At 39.4% G+C, this 14,403-nt stretch overlaps 1 protein-coding gene across 48 annotated transcripts in view; it reads right to left on the reverse strand.

Moving 5' to 3' along the window:
- LOC144284441 (uncharacterized) overlaps positions 1-14,403 on the reverse strand; it is a 64,745-nt gene that overhangs the window by 25,972 nt on the left and 24,370 nt on the right. For 19 of the 48 annotated variants that reach the window (XR_013352814.1, XR_013352824.1, XR_013352802.1 and 16 more), the window contains one exon: positions 859-1,208. The exons of 23 other annotated variants lie outside the window; for them this stretch is intronic. Coding sequence is in view for 1 of the 25 variants with exons in the window: in XM_077848982.1 (XP_077705108.1) it covers positions 859-945 (87 nt within the window). In the remaining 24 variants the exon portion in view is untranslated. Of the gene's footprint in view, positions 1-858; positions 1,214-1,847; positions 2,146-12,078; positions 12,604-12,647; positions 13,013-14,403 lie in introns of those variants that run through there. 6 more of the 48 variants (XR_013352803.1, XR_013352808.1, XR_013352804.1 and 3 more) reach the window with 5 other exon arrangements.

The following is a 14,403-nucleotide window of genomic DNA, read 5'->3' on the forward strand; positions in this document are numbered from 1 at the left end:
TAAGCAGGTGCCACGCCCGGTGAGAGCCCGATGCAGGGCTCCATCTCACAACCCTGAGGTCATGACCTGAGCCAAAACCAAGAGCTGGCTGCTTAACTGACTGAGTGCTCCGAGGTGCCCTATTTCTAGTTTTTAGAGGTAAACAAAGGTAATAAGACAAAGTATTCAATACTGGGGATATAAGAAGTTTCAAGCTTATAAGTCACTTCTTCCTGGGAGGTGAAATCTCCCCAAGTCTACCCTCAGCTGCCTCTTATTTTCACATCTCTTATTCAACTGCTGAAATCACAGAACCCATAAGTGTCTCAGTTTCTCAAACAACTTCTATGGTTGTCACAGTGGGTACACAGATAAGGGAAAATACACTCAGTGTTTTTGTGTGTGACTTGCCATCTGGAGCTACTTCCCATTCTAGCTTGAATAGTCACTCTGATTATTACCTTTGTGTTGTTCTGTCTCACTTAATAGAAGAGCTCCACAGGATGAAAGGCAAGAAGGGGAATAATCTTAAGGAAGGAATAAGTTGGGCTTTAAAGTGTAAAATAAGTACTTGAATTGTGTCTTGAATTTTGGTACAGTGGTCCCCTGCCTTGTCTGTGGAGGATTTGTTCCAAGAACTGTGGTGTCTGCAACCGTGGCTGCTACCATGCCCTATATATAGTATGCTTTTTCCTATATACATATACCTATAATAAAATTTAATTTATCAGTTAGGCACAGTAAGAGATTAACAACAGCAACTACTAATATAAAAGAACAATTATGCAATATTTACAATGGACGATTATTACAATATGCTATAATAAAAGTTTTGTGAATGTGGTCTCTCTCTCAAATATCTTACTGTACTGCACTCACCCTTCTTCTTGTGGTGATGTGAGATGATAAAATGCCTGTGTGACTAATTGAAGCGAGGTGAGTGACATAGGCATTGTGATGCAGCATTAAGCCATCTTGATCTTCTGACAATACATCAGAAGGAGAACCATCTGCTTCCTGACCTTGGTTGACCGGCTACCGGCTATAACTGAAACCAACGAATGTGTCCTTTGACTCCAATTCATGGCACTTGCAATTTCCCAGGTGTTGGGAGTGTCTTTGGTTCAAATGAGGAGACTCTGGGTGGTTCCTGGACAGCTTCACGATGGGGGTTGGTCACCACAAAGATCACGCCATGATTAGCATCTCAGAACTTTCATCTCCACTCCCTATTCTCAAGGGAGGGAAGAGAGACCAGAAAACAAGTTGATAATTAATCACATCGACGTGATGAAGCCTCTGTAAACATCTGTAAAGTGTTCTAGAGCTCCTGAGTTGGTGAACACGTTCATGTGTTGGGAAGGTGGCACATCCTAACTGCATGGGGGCAGAAACTTCTGCGCTTGGGACTCTTTTGGACTATCCTATGTATCTCTTCATTAGTGTCCTTATCATATTCTCTCTTTTTTTAAAGTTATTTATTTATTTATTTATTTATTTATTTATTTATTTATTTATTTTATTCATTCATTCATTCATTCATTCATTCATTCATGAGAGACACGGAGAGAGGCAGAGACACAGGCAGAGGGAGAAGCAGGCTCCTTGTGGGAAGCCCGATACGGAACTCGATCCCAGGACTCCGGGGTCACAACCTGAGCCAAAAGTAGATGCTCAGCCTCTGAGCCACCCAGGTGCCCTATCATATTCTTTATTATATAATAAACTGGTAAATGTAAGTGTTTCCCTGAGCTCAGTGAGACATACTAGCAAATTATTGAACCTGAGTTGGGGTAGGGTGGTCACTGGAACCCCTGATTTGTTGTGGCCAAATCGGAATGGAGGGTAGATGACCCGGGACACTCTACCTTCAGCTGGCATCCGAAGTGGGGTTGTCTTGTGAAAGTGAGCCCTTAACCCATAGGGTCTTCTGCTGAGTTGTAGGGCACTCAGCTGGTGTCAGAGGATTGGTCGATGGGAGAAAAACCCCACGCATCTGGTGTCAGAAGTGTTGTGAGTGCAGAGTAGAGGAATAGAGTTCTTCCTTTCATTTAGTAACTAATGGGTATCAGGGCCGTTACCAGGTGATGTCCAATTGTACACATGAACCACCTGTCAATTCCTGAGTCAGAAATGCATGTGAAATTTTGTGTGATTCTGGAGACTCTAAAGATAGAAAAATATATATCTGTAATTAACCGTTTACCTGCACTTCTCACCAAACCTCTACTTAAACACCAGAACAGGAACCTCTGAAATGATCTACACAAATCCTTCTTTTGGTAACTGCCATGTCCGGGTCAGTGGTCATAATAATTCCGGATGTTTCTCTAGAGCTGACTAATTAGAGGTTTGAATAGACTCCCAGAACTTCCCACAACATATAAGATCTGTGTAATTCTCATAACATAAATGTCTATGATGATACTGGGGAAGCCAGCAAAGGAAAGAAACCTGCTTTGGGGTCTGATTTATTGATCATATGCACGGACACTGGAACATGACCGAAGTCAAGAAAGTTTCCATGAGCCAATGAACCATTTTCTGGAAACTGCTCAGGACTGGCAAAAGGGAGTTGCACAGGAGGACGAAGTTTATACCACTCTCAAGTTGATATCGATACCAATATGCAAGTTTGTTTCCATTAGACAGGCTTCCAGTTTGAGAAATAGCACATTCTTGGTGTAGGATGTTTATCTTCCTTCCTAAAGTGATACTAATTTGGTTATCTCAAAAAAATGGATGATTTCTGGAACATTTAATCTGTTTACCATGGCAAAGCCAGGAAATATATCTATTGACATTCAAAATAAAAGACATATTTGCAGCTAGGGAAAAAAATGGAAAAAAATAGTTCCCAAAACTGAACACCTTTATAGGGTTTATAGATTGTTTAATTTGAAACACTGACAGGAGTTAGTCAAATGGCATAGCACGTTTTATTTTCTGTTTGAGAAGCACAGACTGAAAGGAGCCAAAAGACTGAGAAATTTAAACCTACTATAAAACTGCCCTCATTTTTCATAATTAAAGAGTAGGCTCTTCTGATTCAGAAATGGGCCTGAATCAGGGAATGTTTCATAAAAAAACTAAATTATGGCCACCCTTCACAGGGATGAGAATTACATTAAAAGCCTTAAAGAATGACAAAACTATTTAATTAAATAAAGACTAATCATTTGAAGTTCACTCATTACTTGTATACAAAGGCTACCACTAGGTTGGTTTCCATTTTCTTTTTTAATGCATTTCCTTTAGCACTGAATAAACATATCCCATCTTTGATGATCACTAGCAATGTAGTCTATCTGGAATGACACCAAATTCTAGACTAACAGCATCCAAACTAATAAACTATGTTGGCTTTATCTATATCATATCAGAGATATATCAGTTGCTGGCTTTTGTGGGGGATATTTTTTTAACATTCCCAGAAAAAGAATTTATAGCTGCATGACAAAATGATGGCATATTTCTCCTATGGCCACCAGAGGTCTACTCACTACTACAAATACTCCAGGCCTTGCTGCTGAAATGTGAGCCACAGACAAGCAGTATGGACAAACCAACTGGTAAGAAATACAGACTCTCTGGTCATCCCCCAGACCTATCGAGTCAGAACCTACATTGTAATATTGACAGACAATTTGTGGGTGCAGGGAAGTTTGAGAAGCACTGTTCTAAGTTATGGAAAAACATTTTATGTTTATAAATGATCAGAATTAGCAGATTTGAAGACTACTCAGAGGATCTTACCATCTAGTTCCAAGCTAGATCTCCTGTCACCATGTTATCTAGGTTTTCATAAAAGCATTACAGCTCAAAAACTATTCTTTTCTTAAAAACTTTTACCCTAAAGGAGTGCCTGGGTGGTTCAGTCAGTTAAGTGGTTGACTCTTGATTTTGGCTCAGGTCATGATCTCAGGATCTTTGGATTAAGCCCCATGCAGGTTCCACATTCAGTGGGGGTTCTGCTTGAGGATTCTCTCTCTCTCTCCCTCTGTCCCTCCCCATGCTCACACATTCTCTCTCTAAAACAAATAAATAAACATTAAAAAAAAAAAAACACTTGCCCTAAACTATTTTTTTCCCTAAACTATTTTTTATGCAAACACTAGTCCCATAAATTATCAGTCATGAATTCTTCTTATTTAATCTGTTTTGTAGATTTTTTATGCTGAAAGAGCTCTTAAGTATTATCTAACACTAGTCTAAATTTTCTCATTTTACAGAAGAAAGCCCTGGGTAGAGGATTTTCATACTATGGCGACCTAAATGAGATTCCCCTTCCATTTCCTAATCCAAAAAATTTGTCTCTCAAGAACCAGCATCTACTGTGTATGTAAATGAGGCTTTGGACTCTCAAAGAAGGAAGCAGTGCTGAGCCAGCTGAGCTCAGAGAAAGGGATAGGGCTAATGAATCAAGATGTAGACTCCAGGGATGGAGTGTCCATCCTCTCTTACTTGAGTGTGTCAAGATTCCCCATGGACATACACAAAAGTTTGGGCATGTCTTTCCTGCCATGGGTGTTGGGAGAGCCCAGGGTGACCTAAGAGCAGGGATGCCTCCTAGGTGCCTCAGAGGGGACTGTCTGCCTGTATACTAGGCTCACAGGAGTGAGACCTCTTGGCCTGAGAGTTTCCTGATTTTTAAGAGTAGCTCTAAAAAATTAGGCCTGAACTCCAGTTGGCCAATGGAGGAAAAAAAAAAAAAAAAAATCAAGGACCTAAAGACGTCCAGAAGCCAAAGAGGACAAATAGATTCGACAATCACATTGTACACCCAGGGAAGAGACCTGCTGAATCAGACAAATCAGTTCTCATATTTAAATTAAAAAAAAAAAAAAAAGTAAAAGAAGCACTTAGGAACAGAACTACAGAATAACAAATAAAATATAAAGATTTCCTAGAGCTTTTAAAAACCTTACCAATTCAATGCATGAATGCAGAGGGTAGATGATGACTGGTGAGATTTGTGTTAGTGGCCTGCAAGAGATGTGACCATCCACATCATGAACCACAGAGTGAAACATGTCACACACTGGAAATCACAAGGGACAGGCTTTCCCAATTCTTTCCCAAGAATTTGGGAAATGGGTGCAGGACACCAGCCATTTGACTCATAGACATTCTAAAAGAAGAAAGAACATAGGAAGTAGAAGAAATCATTTTAAATCACTTAGGAGAAAATTTTCCTAAGCCAAAGAAAGATGAGTGTACAGGGTAAAAAGGTTCAGAATTTTTGGTTAGATTGATGAGGCAAACACATGCTGAGGCGTTAGCTGGGTAAAACAAGTTTCCAGGCTTTTCCTTTTTTGACTGTTGCTGGACTTTTTATCTGCAACACTGGAATCTAGAGGAGACTGAAAGGAACCCCCAGAATCCTACACTAGGCTTTTGCAGTTGTTTACCTGTTAAAATGAGCGGAAGATATCTAAGGACATGCATTAATTCAGAGAATAAATCACAGAATGCCCCATCTGAGGTAAATACTTGAGAAAAAGATCTTTCCAGAGACCAATGAACTGGAACAGAGACTTCAAGATGGGGAAAGGGAAAGCAGGAAACAATTAGAGATGAATAATGCATCGATTTTAGAAATACATCATTAAATATTAATGGATAAGAATATAACGTGTAATGTCAATCCTGCACATGGACCCCGAAGACAAACACACAAAACAAATATTAAGTAAAATTGTGTCCAACTAGTTCAGCAAAACCTCAGACTTCAGAGTGCAAGAGGAAGCGAAAACATCTCAGGGTTTAATTAGGGGGCAAGAGACGTCTGGATGGAGGAGAAAGGGGGAAAATGAAAGAATTCTAAAGATTTCATTCCATTAGGGCTGTGAGCAAAACATGATGAAATCAGAAAGAGGAAATCAGTAGGGAAAGAGCGGGTCTCAGTGGGAGAAACAGCTTTGAAATAATAGGGCAACAGACACACTCGGTCTGCTTTCCAGAGCAGGGAAAAGGCAGGTCATCATGCGAATGGCACATGATGGTAAAACTCCTAAATTAACAGGATGAACATGGAGCACAAAGTGCTATGATCAGACCAATAAAAGTAAGAAAGGAAAACGAGGAGCAACAATATTAAATGAAAACTATAATGTAACAGGGAAGGAATAGTGTTTTCCTTTCTTCTGCATTATTTGGCTTTTTTCTGGCACTCATCTACCTTCTTAAATTAGATTCTAGTGCATATATTTCTTTCTTTTCTGAAAATGCAAGCATTTAAAGGTTTTCCCCCCTTTTGCTCAGTACAGCTTTGACTGCAATGACATGTAGCATTTACCCTACTTTGTAATTCTGTTTTCTAGGAAGTTGGGACTTCTTTTGACCCACTGATTGTTTATTCTTATTTCCCCAAAACCGGGCTCTCTGAGGGATGCAGTGAGGGATTACCTTTCTGGTATTGGCATCTAATTGAATAGTGTTGTGGTCAGAGATGATCATCTCTATCATGTAGATTTAAAAAATTATTTGGTTGATAGTGGCTTTATGGCCCCAAATATGATTTTTAGATATAATGGCCTTTTGATCAAGCTTGCTTTTTCTTGCCTGCTTGATCTATCAATTGCTACAGGGGTATATTGGAACCTCCAACTATCATGATATGTAAATTTAATATGTAAATTTCTTCTTGTAATTCTTCTAAATTTTGCTTTATATATTTTGAGGTTATTTTTATTGAATTCTATACAAATTTAGAATTGCTGTAACCTTCCTTATGAGTTGAAATTTTTATCAATATATAGTGATCTTCTTCATTTATCATTAGTGCGTTTTGTTTAAGGTTTCTTTCTTTTAAGATTAAAATAGCCATCCTACCTATGTCTTTGTATTTGCTCCATATTACCTTCCCTTATCTTTTATTTAACCTTACTGTGCTCTGAAGTGCTAAGTTTGTTTCTTGTAAACAGAATATAGCTGGATTTCTTTCTTTTTCAAAAAAATATTTATTTATTCAGATGTCTGGGTGGTTTAGTGGTTGAGCATCTGCCTTTGGCTCAAGGCGTGATCCTCGAGTCCTGGGATTGAGTCCTGCATCCCATGCAGGGAGCCTGCTTCTCCCTCTGCCTATGTCTTTGCCTCTCTCTATGTCTGTCATGAATAAATAAAACCTTAAAAAAAAAAAAAGATTTATCTGAGAGAGAGGGAGAGAGAGAGAATGCACATGCCACGAGTAGGGGGAGGGGCAGAGGGAGAGAGAGAATACCAAGTAGACACCTTGCTGAGTGCAGAGCCCCATGAGGGGCTTGATCTCTTGACCCTAAGATCATGACCTGGGCTGAAATCAAGAGTTGGATGTTTAACTGACTGAGCCACCAGGTGCCCCTATAGATAAGATTTCTAAAAAAAATCTGGTCTATCTTTATCTTTGAACTGGAGATATTAGTGCACTTATAATTAATGTGTTTATTATTTCATACTTTCTTTTTTAAAGATTTATTTTTATTTATTTATGATAGACATAGAGAGAGAGAGAGAGAGAGGCAGAGACACAGGCAGAGGAAGAAGCAGGCTCCATGCAGGGAGCCCAACGCGGGACTCGATCCCAGGACTCCAGGATCGCGCCCTGGGCCAAAGGCAGGCGTGAAACCGCTGAGTCACCCAGGGATCCCCTATTTCATACTTTCTAATTGTTCTCCCCCTACCCCACTCTTCTAAGTTTATCTCCCTCTTATGTTTTTCTTGCCCTCCTTTGGATTACATGTCTGTTTCATTCCTTAATATTGTCTTTCTAGTATTTTCTAAGTAATACACTTTTTAGTAGTGACCCAGAAAATATAACATGGATATTTAATTTAACAACATGCAAAATTAATCAATAGCATTACCTTCCTCCAAAAGCGTTGAGAGTCTTAATTAGCTTTTTAAAAAATTTACCTCCCCTTTGGACTTCTTTGCTATACTTGTACAGAAATTTAGATCTAGCTTAATTTTGTAGCCTTATACATTAGGCATTATTACTATTACTATTATTATTATTATTATTTAATCAGTCAATGTTAATTTCAATTTTCTTTGTTGACTTCTTTGTGTCTCAGACCCTTTCTGGGCTCATTTTCCTTCTCTTACAAGGAAGTTACTTTTGAGAGGGACTATTGATCATGACCTCTCTGTTTTTACTTATCCAAACACGTCTTTTTTTGACCCTTGTTTCTTTTTTAAGATTTTATATATTTATTTGAGAGAGAGAGCACGAGCAGGGTGGAGGGGCAGAGGGAGAGGGACAAGCAGACACCCCACTGAGCAGGGAGCTTGATGGTGGGGCTCCATCCCAGGACTCTGGGAACATGACCTGAGATGAAGGCAGATGCTTAACCAACTATGTCACCCAGGCACCCCAATCCTTATTATTAAAAGAGACTTTGCTGATATGCAATTCTAATTGAATAATTTGTTTAACACTTTGAAGATATTATCTGATGTCTTCCTGGCTCTCCTTGTCCTTGCTGTCAATTAAATTGTTATTTTTTATAAATTTGGTGGACCAGGCATTCTCTTTTGCCTGTTGCAGGCCCAGACTATGCCTGTTACCCTGGTATCCTATTTGGTTAGCATCCCCTTTCCTTCTTAAAAGTATCCTGCTTTGGATAATAAATTACATAGGTGGCCAATTAATGGGCAATCTATCCTTTCCCTCTGGCTACTTTTAAGATAGTCTTTATCTACAGTGGTCTTCAGTTTTATTATATATCTTAGTGTTGAATTTCCTGTTGTTGACTCTGCTTGGGATTGGTTGCGGTTATGGAACCCCAAGACATAGTTTGTCCACCAGTCCTGGAAAATTCCCATTTACTGTCTTTTGGAATGCTTCTTTCCTCCTTCTCTGGTTTTTCCTTTAGGTAACATCAGATGTGTTTTAACAGTGGCCATTTTTGCTCCACTGTCCGTATCTCTTAATGGCTCAGATTTTCCATTTCCATGTCTGTCTCAGCTGTCATCTGGGATATGTCACCAGCTCTATTTCCCCATAGTTGACAATGTATCCAGTCATTACATTTCCAATTTCCAGTTTTTCATCTGAATGTATTCATTTGGGTTTTCTTTTTTTTCACATCAATCTGGTCAATTTTCATAATCTCTTATTACATTGTCTGTCATTCTCTCAATTTGCCTTTTTGTCCTCTTTACACATACTAACTAAGCATATTTGCTTTATATTCTTTGATAATTCCAGTAGTTATCAACTTTGCACATCTGACTCTACAGCTTCCTGTCTCTGCTGAATCTTCCTGGTCACAGCCTACATCCTCCTTCCTCATCTGTAGGAGGGAGGTCTGCTTTTAGAGGGTGTTCCTCCAAGGGTCTGGGAACATAATTCCCTCAAGGGCACTCCCTTAAGGAATTCTGCTTTATTTTTTTTAATTAAATTTAATTTTTTTTATAATCCTGAGGTCATTTATTTTCTTTACATTTATCATGCCACGAATTCATAGGGAATGGGTTCCAGCAGTTCAGGCTCCTTTCCATTGGTTCTCACAAAGTGTGCTTCTCTGGGTGGGGCAGGCTGGTGCTTCAGTTGGACCCAAGTACCTTTCTCTTTCGCTTCCTTCTTTTTCTGATCATTTTCCTTTACACACTTCAGGAAGTTATCTCGGCTCTTTGAGTGTTTAATATGCTCAATGTGTATATTAATTCTCTTGGCAAGAATCTTGCCCTTAACTTGTTTGTTTATAGCAATGCCAACAGCATGCTGACTAACACTGTAGAATCTTTGAGTTTTGCCATGGTAACATTTGTGGGGCATTCCTTTTTGAACAGTGCCCATTCCCTTGATGTCCACAGTATCAGCTTTTTTATAGATTTGCATGTATGTGGCCAAAGGAACAACTCCATGTTTTCTAAAAGGCTTGAGATCATATAGTGGGTACCTCTCCTCTTTCCCTTTGTGTTGGTCATTTTGGCGAATTACTGAAAGATGGCGGTTCCAGCCGAAAGGAAGGAATTCTGCTTTAAATACTTGTAGTATAGTCTTGAGATTAGAAATGCCCACAAAGAGTTTTTCCCTACCTTTCTCTAGTCAAATAGCAATCAAAAACAGTATTTAGGCAGTTCTACTCACTATCTTCCTCTCCAAAGTAAGTTCTCCCTTCAAATTGAGCATGCTACTCATGGAAGTACAGTTTCATGAAGGGTGTCTCATACATGATGTCTCACATTGTTCTGGCTCTGGGCTTTGTCTCCCAATCCCCCTGTGTGGATTGTTAAATTTCAGGCTCTCTGTCACCAGGCCGCCAAGATACGTCCAGAGACAACTCCAATGCCAGTGCATGCCTTGTGGATTCAAGATCTCATGTCACTTCAGGACACTAGAGAATTTCCTTACTCTACCAGCTAAGCCACACAACATCTATCTATCTATCATCTATCTACCTATCATCATCATCATCATCATCTACCCATATTCATGTTTATATAAATATACATCTAGGATTTTTAGATGAGTTATACTTAAAGAGGTTTATCTGAATATCTTTCTGCTTTATTTCCAGAAACATAACTAGTCTTCTGTGAGTGTGAGTGTGTGTGTGTGTGTGTGTGTTTAGGTGCATATTTGATGGCTTGCTCAAGAAAATCTAACACTTCATAGGGCCTTCCCCTACTGCTTGAATGATTTCAGTGTCTTAAGTGAAGTGCCTCACCCTCATACCCCCTTCTACCTTCTCCTGAGACCCTGAAAACATCTAAGATAGATTCTTGCTTTGGCCGGATTTTTGTCATATCCAGTGGCAAGAATTCAGAGGCTGTTCTCCAGTGGAAATATAAAATGAGAACCACATGCTTCAGTGAATTTCTGGGCTACCAAGTAACTTAATGATTATACTAATGAATGCCTGTAATATTCAGAAAGGAAGGCATGGAAAAAAAGAGAAAAAAGGTAGGTACATGTCAGTAACCTAAAAACATAGACATCTCTATGTCTTAGAGAACACTGGGATATCGACCATTAATAATCAGTTGTGATATGTATTATATAACTTTGAAATTACACTCCAGGTAAGGTCATTTGAAGTATGTTTTAAGTAATGAAAAGGATCCTCTGTCTAGGTGTGCCACTCTCTCGACTAAGGAAACATTTTTCAACTCCTATAGACAATCACGCAATGACAAAACATAATATCAATAATTTCTTTAATACAGTTATTGTTTCAACTACATGTAAGGCTTCATTCCATCCTCTTTATTCCTTATTCATTTCCATCTTGTTTGTTCCCAGTATTCTAATTTTCTGTTGGAAGCCAACTCTGAGTCTTTTTTTTTTTTATCAAGTTAATTGTGTCATCTACTTGTTAAACCTCTATGTGTGCAGATCTGTCTTAATTTCAAGGCAATATTGACTACATTCTTCCCTTTCTTAAATCACGTGTTATAATGTGCTTGTCTTTGGACGCCTTTGCTCAGAGGAAACTGACTTATCTTTCTCTGAGTGTTACTTGGTGTCACCTCGCAGACTCATTTGTGTTGTGTCATTCCATCACATGCCTTCTATCATGAATATTCAAATCTAGGAGATGAAAGAAAGAATTTCCAGGAGTTAAATTGCCTCAAGTCAGATTAAAAAATTATTGTGGATAGGTTTTGGTTTTTTAACCAAATGGTTGGTTGTGTGGCAGTAGAATTCACTGAAAGATTGAAATGTGTTTCTTCTTCCTGTTTCCATCTTCTGGAAACTGGCCCTTGCCACAGGTGCTTCTGGCCAGGCAGAAAGAAGAAGCTAATGGAGGGCAACCGGCCTTTTACAAAAGTTGGAGCTCACTGAATTCAATGTATTTTGTGTCCCAGGGAGGGAGAAACTCTTTCTGTTGTTTGTCTCCTTCCTTCCTTCCTTTTCCTTTTCCTTCCTCTTCTTTCTTCTTTCTCTTTTTCTTTTCTTTTCTTTCTTTTCTTTTCTTTGTTTTCTTTTCTTTCTTTTCTTTTCTTTTCTTTTCTTTTCTTTTCTTTTCTTTTCCTTTCTTTCTTTTCTTTCTTTCTTTTCTTTCTTTCTTTTCTTTCTTTTCTTTTCTTTCTTTCTTTCTTTCTTTCTTTCTTTCTTTCTTTCTTTCTTTCTTTCTTTCTTTCTTTCTTTCTTTTTCTTCTATAGTGAGATCCTAAAGTACAGATGTATTCAAGACCCACACTCCTACTTTGGTGGTACCTCGGGGTGGGGGTGGGGGTGGATCTGTGTGGTGTAATGAGACACCTGTGTTTCGTGGCAAAGCAGGAAGAAGCTCTTTTTGAGCTGAGAGTGTGCCCCTATCTAGGGGTCACAGGCCCAGGGGGGAGCCAAGATGAGCTCAAAACACATGTAGGTCCTTCTCTCTTGAGTACCATGCAGGCTTTCTGGGATCTTGGTGCACCAGAGAGGAGAAAGTGACATTGGTAATGATAGAAACAGAATTTTCTACTGGTCTCCTCAGAATGGGAATCCCAAATCAGAATTACCCTAAGTCAAGGAAATGGTTACATTTCTGGTGTACGTGAATTTCGGTTGGCAAACGCGTGTCTTCTGTATCTGTCATAAAATAACAGCACTATACCGGCCCCACTGCCATAAGGAAGTCTTGAAGTTTTTGAGACAAAGACATCCACCTCTGAGCTTCTACCCACCTTTGAGAAAAGGTATGTGAACATCTGTGTAAAGTAAAAAGTGCTAAAAGTGATTATAATTTTAAAATAAAATATGTGTCAGGTATTGTTTGAAGGACTTGGAGTAAGAATTCCCTATGAAACAGTACTCAGAAAATTGCTTTAGAGATTTACATAACTGAATTTCCAAAGTGGAATTGTAATACAAAACATCAAAATAAATCTTTAAAACAATTTCAGGGGTACCTATAACAACGCACTCCAAATCTCAAATTTGTCAGTCTCCCTGCACTCTATGAATCTTCTTCATCTGCTCCAGTCTGATTGAGCTTATGAAATGGCCATTTTGTTGGACAAAAATTGTAGACCTTCATGATTTCATATAGTTTCCTATATTAGTGAGAAGACTTCTGGTTCTGGGTCACACATGTGAAGACCTTGAAACTCATCACTCCTGTCATTACAAGATAAAAAAGACTGAGCAAAATAAAGATCAACAACTCTTCTTAGACCCAGCAGAGAACTGAGGTCCTAACTCAACTGTTGCCCCTAAAACTGGAGAAACAGATGAGTAGGTGGAGAGAACCACAGTTTACTCTAAGAGTTAGAAACTCCCCCTAGGACTGGACCCCCACACTTTCATGAATTTGACTGCCAAGAGCTCTGCCAGGTTCTCCTGTGAAGATGGAAGAAAAATCCCCTGTGTTTCTGGCAGAGTATTTTGAAATATACCCAGAGCTTCTTGTTCTCCTTAACAAAGACTGCCCAGAGGGAAATTATTTTACCAAAGCCTCACCCACCAGCCTCACCCACTCCAGCTCCCTCACGGACAGATTGAGACCTAATCACAGGATTAGAAACACCTCCCCTGTCCCCACATGTCGCCACCACACCAGGAGGGCTCCTGTACCGTAACAGGGGAATATTGCTAAAAAACTACAAGCCTCAGACCCTATTTAAGAGTTTTTAGAAAACCTGAAAGACAACAAGGGCCCCAGAAGCAAGGACACTTAAGGAATTTTTAGCCTCAGACACCACACCTATAGCAAACAACAAACAAGGCCAAATTCCTGGCCAGAAAAACATAAGGTCTTACATGAAGACCTCTGTACTCCAGCTCCTTTTATCCCATAAAAGCATGGAAGAGGCTCAGGTAGTCAAGAAGCACTCAAGGACTGACTTAAGAGGTGAGGGTAGGGACACACTGCACTATTTCCCCAGCATTTAAATGCAAGTAACCCATAGGCGACAGCGATTGTCACGTGTACCATTGTAAGAGTCCCAAAGAGACATCATCCATCTCAAAGGATGTCCACCGAGCTCTGCGATCACAGATCATCAGTATGGGAAGGATTCATCTAGTGTTGGTCCAACCCTTACTTTGCAGATGAGAAAATTGAATTCTGGAAAAGACAAGCACTGCTCTGTATCACATAAATAGTGGGAGAGTTTCATCTAGAATCTGGCTTTCCTCTCTGAAGACATATATGTGAAACCAGGAAATATATTAAACAGGCTGTGCTCTTGGGCTGTTAGCTTAAAGCTAAGTTGAATTTTTTTTTTTTTTTTTTTTTTGTCTCCCACTGTTCCTGTATATTTGCTCAGTGGTGGAAGTTCCTTCCTCACCTCTGAATGAAAAATACATTTACTTGTCATCAGCATGTTCTCAAGTTTAGTCATCTATAGTGCCCGGGCCTCTGTAATAAGCAAAATTTCAAATCTGACTCAAGAGTAAAAGTCTCACGCTGCCTAATCCTTCCCTGCACACGCCCAAGCCCAGGCTGCTGAGGGCTGATCCCTCGCAATGGGAAAGGAGGGCCGGGTCCATCCCACTTCTGCCACAGG

Source organism: Canis aureus, chromosome 15 (assembly GCF_053574225.1).
Source record: "Canis aureus isolate CA01 chromosome 15, VMU_Caureus_v.1.0, whole genome shotgun sequence".
Lineage (NCBI taxonomy): Eukaryota > Metazoa > Chordata > Mammalia > Carnivora > Canidae > Canis > Canis aureus.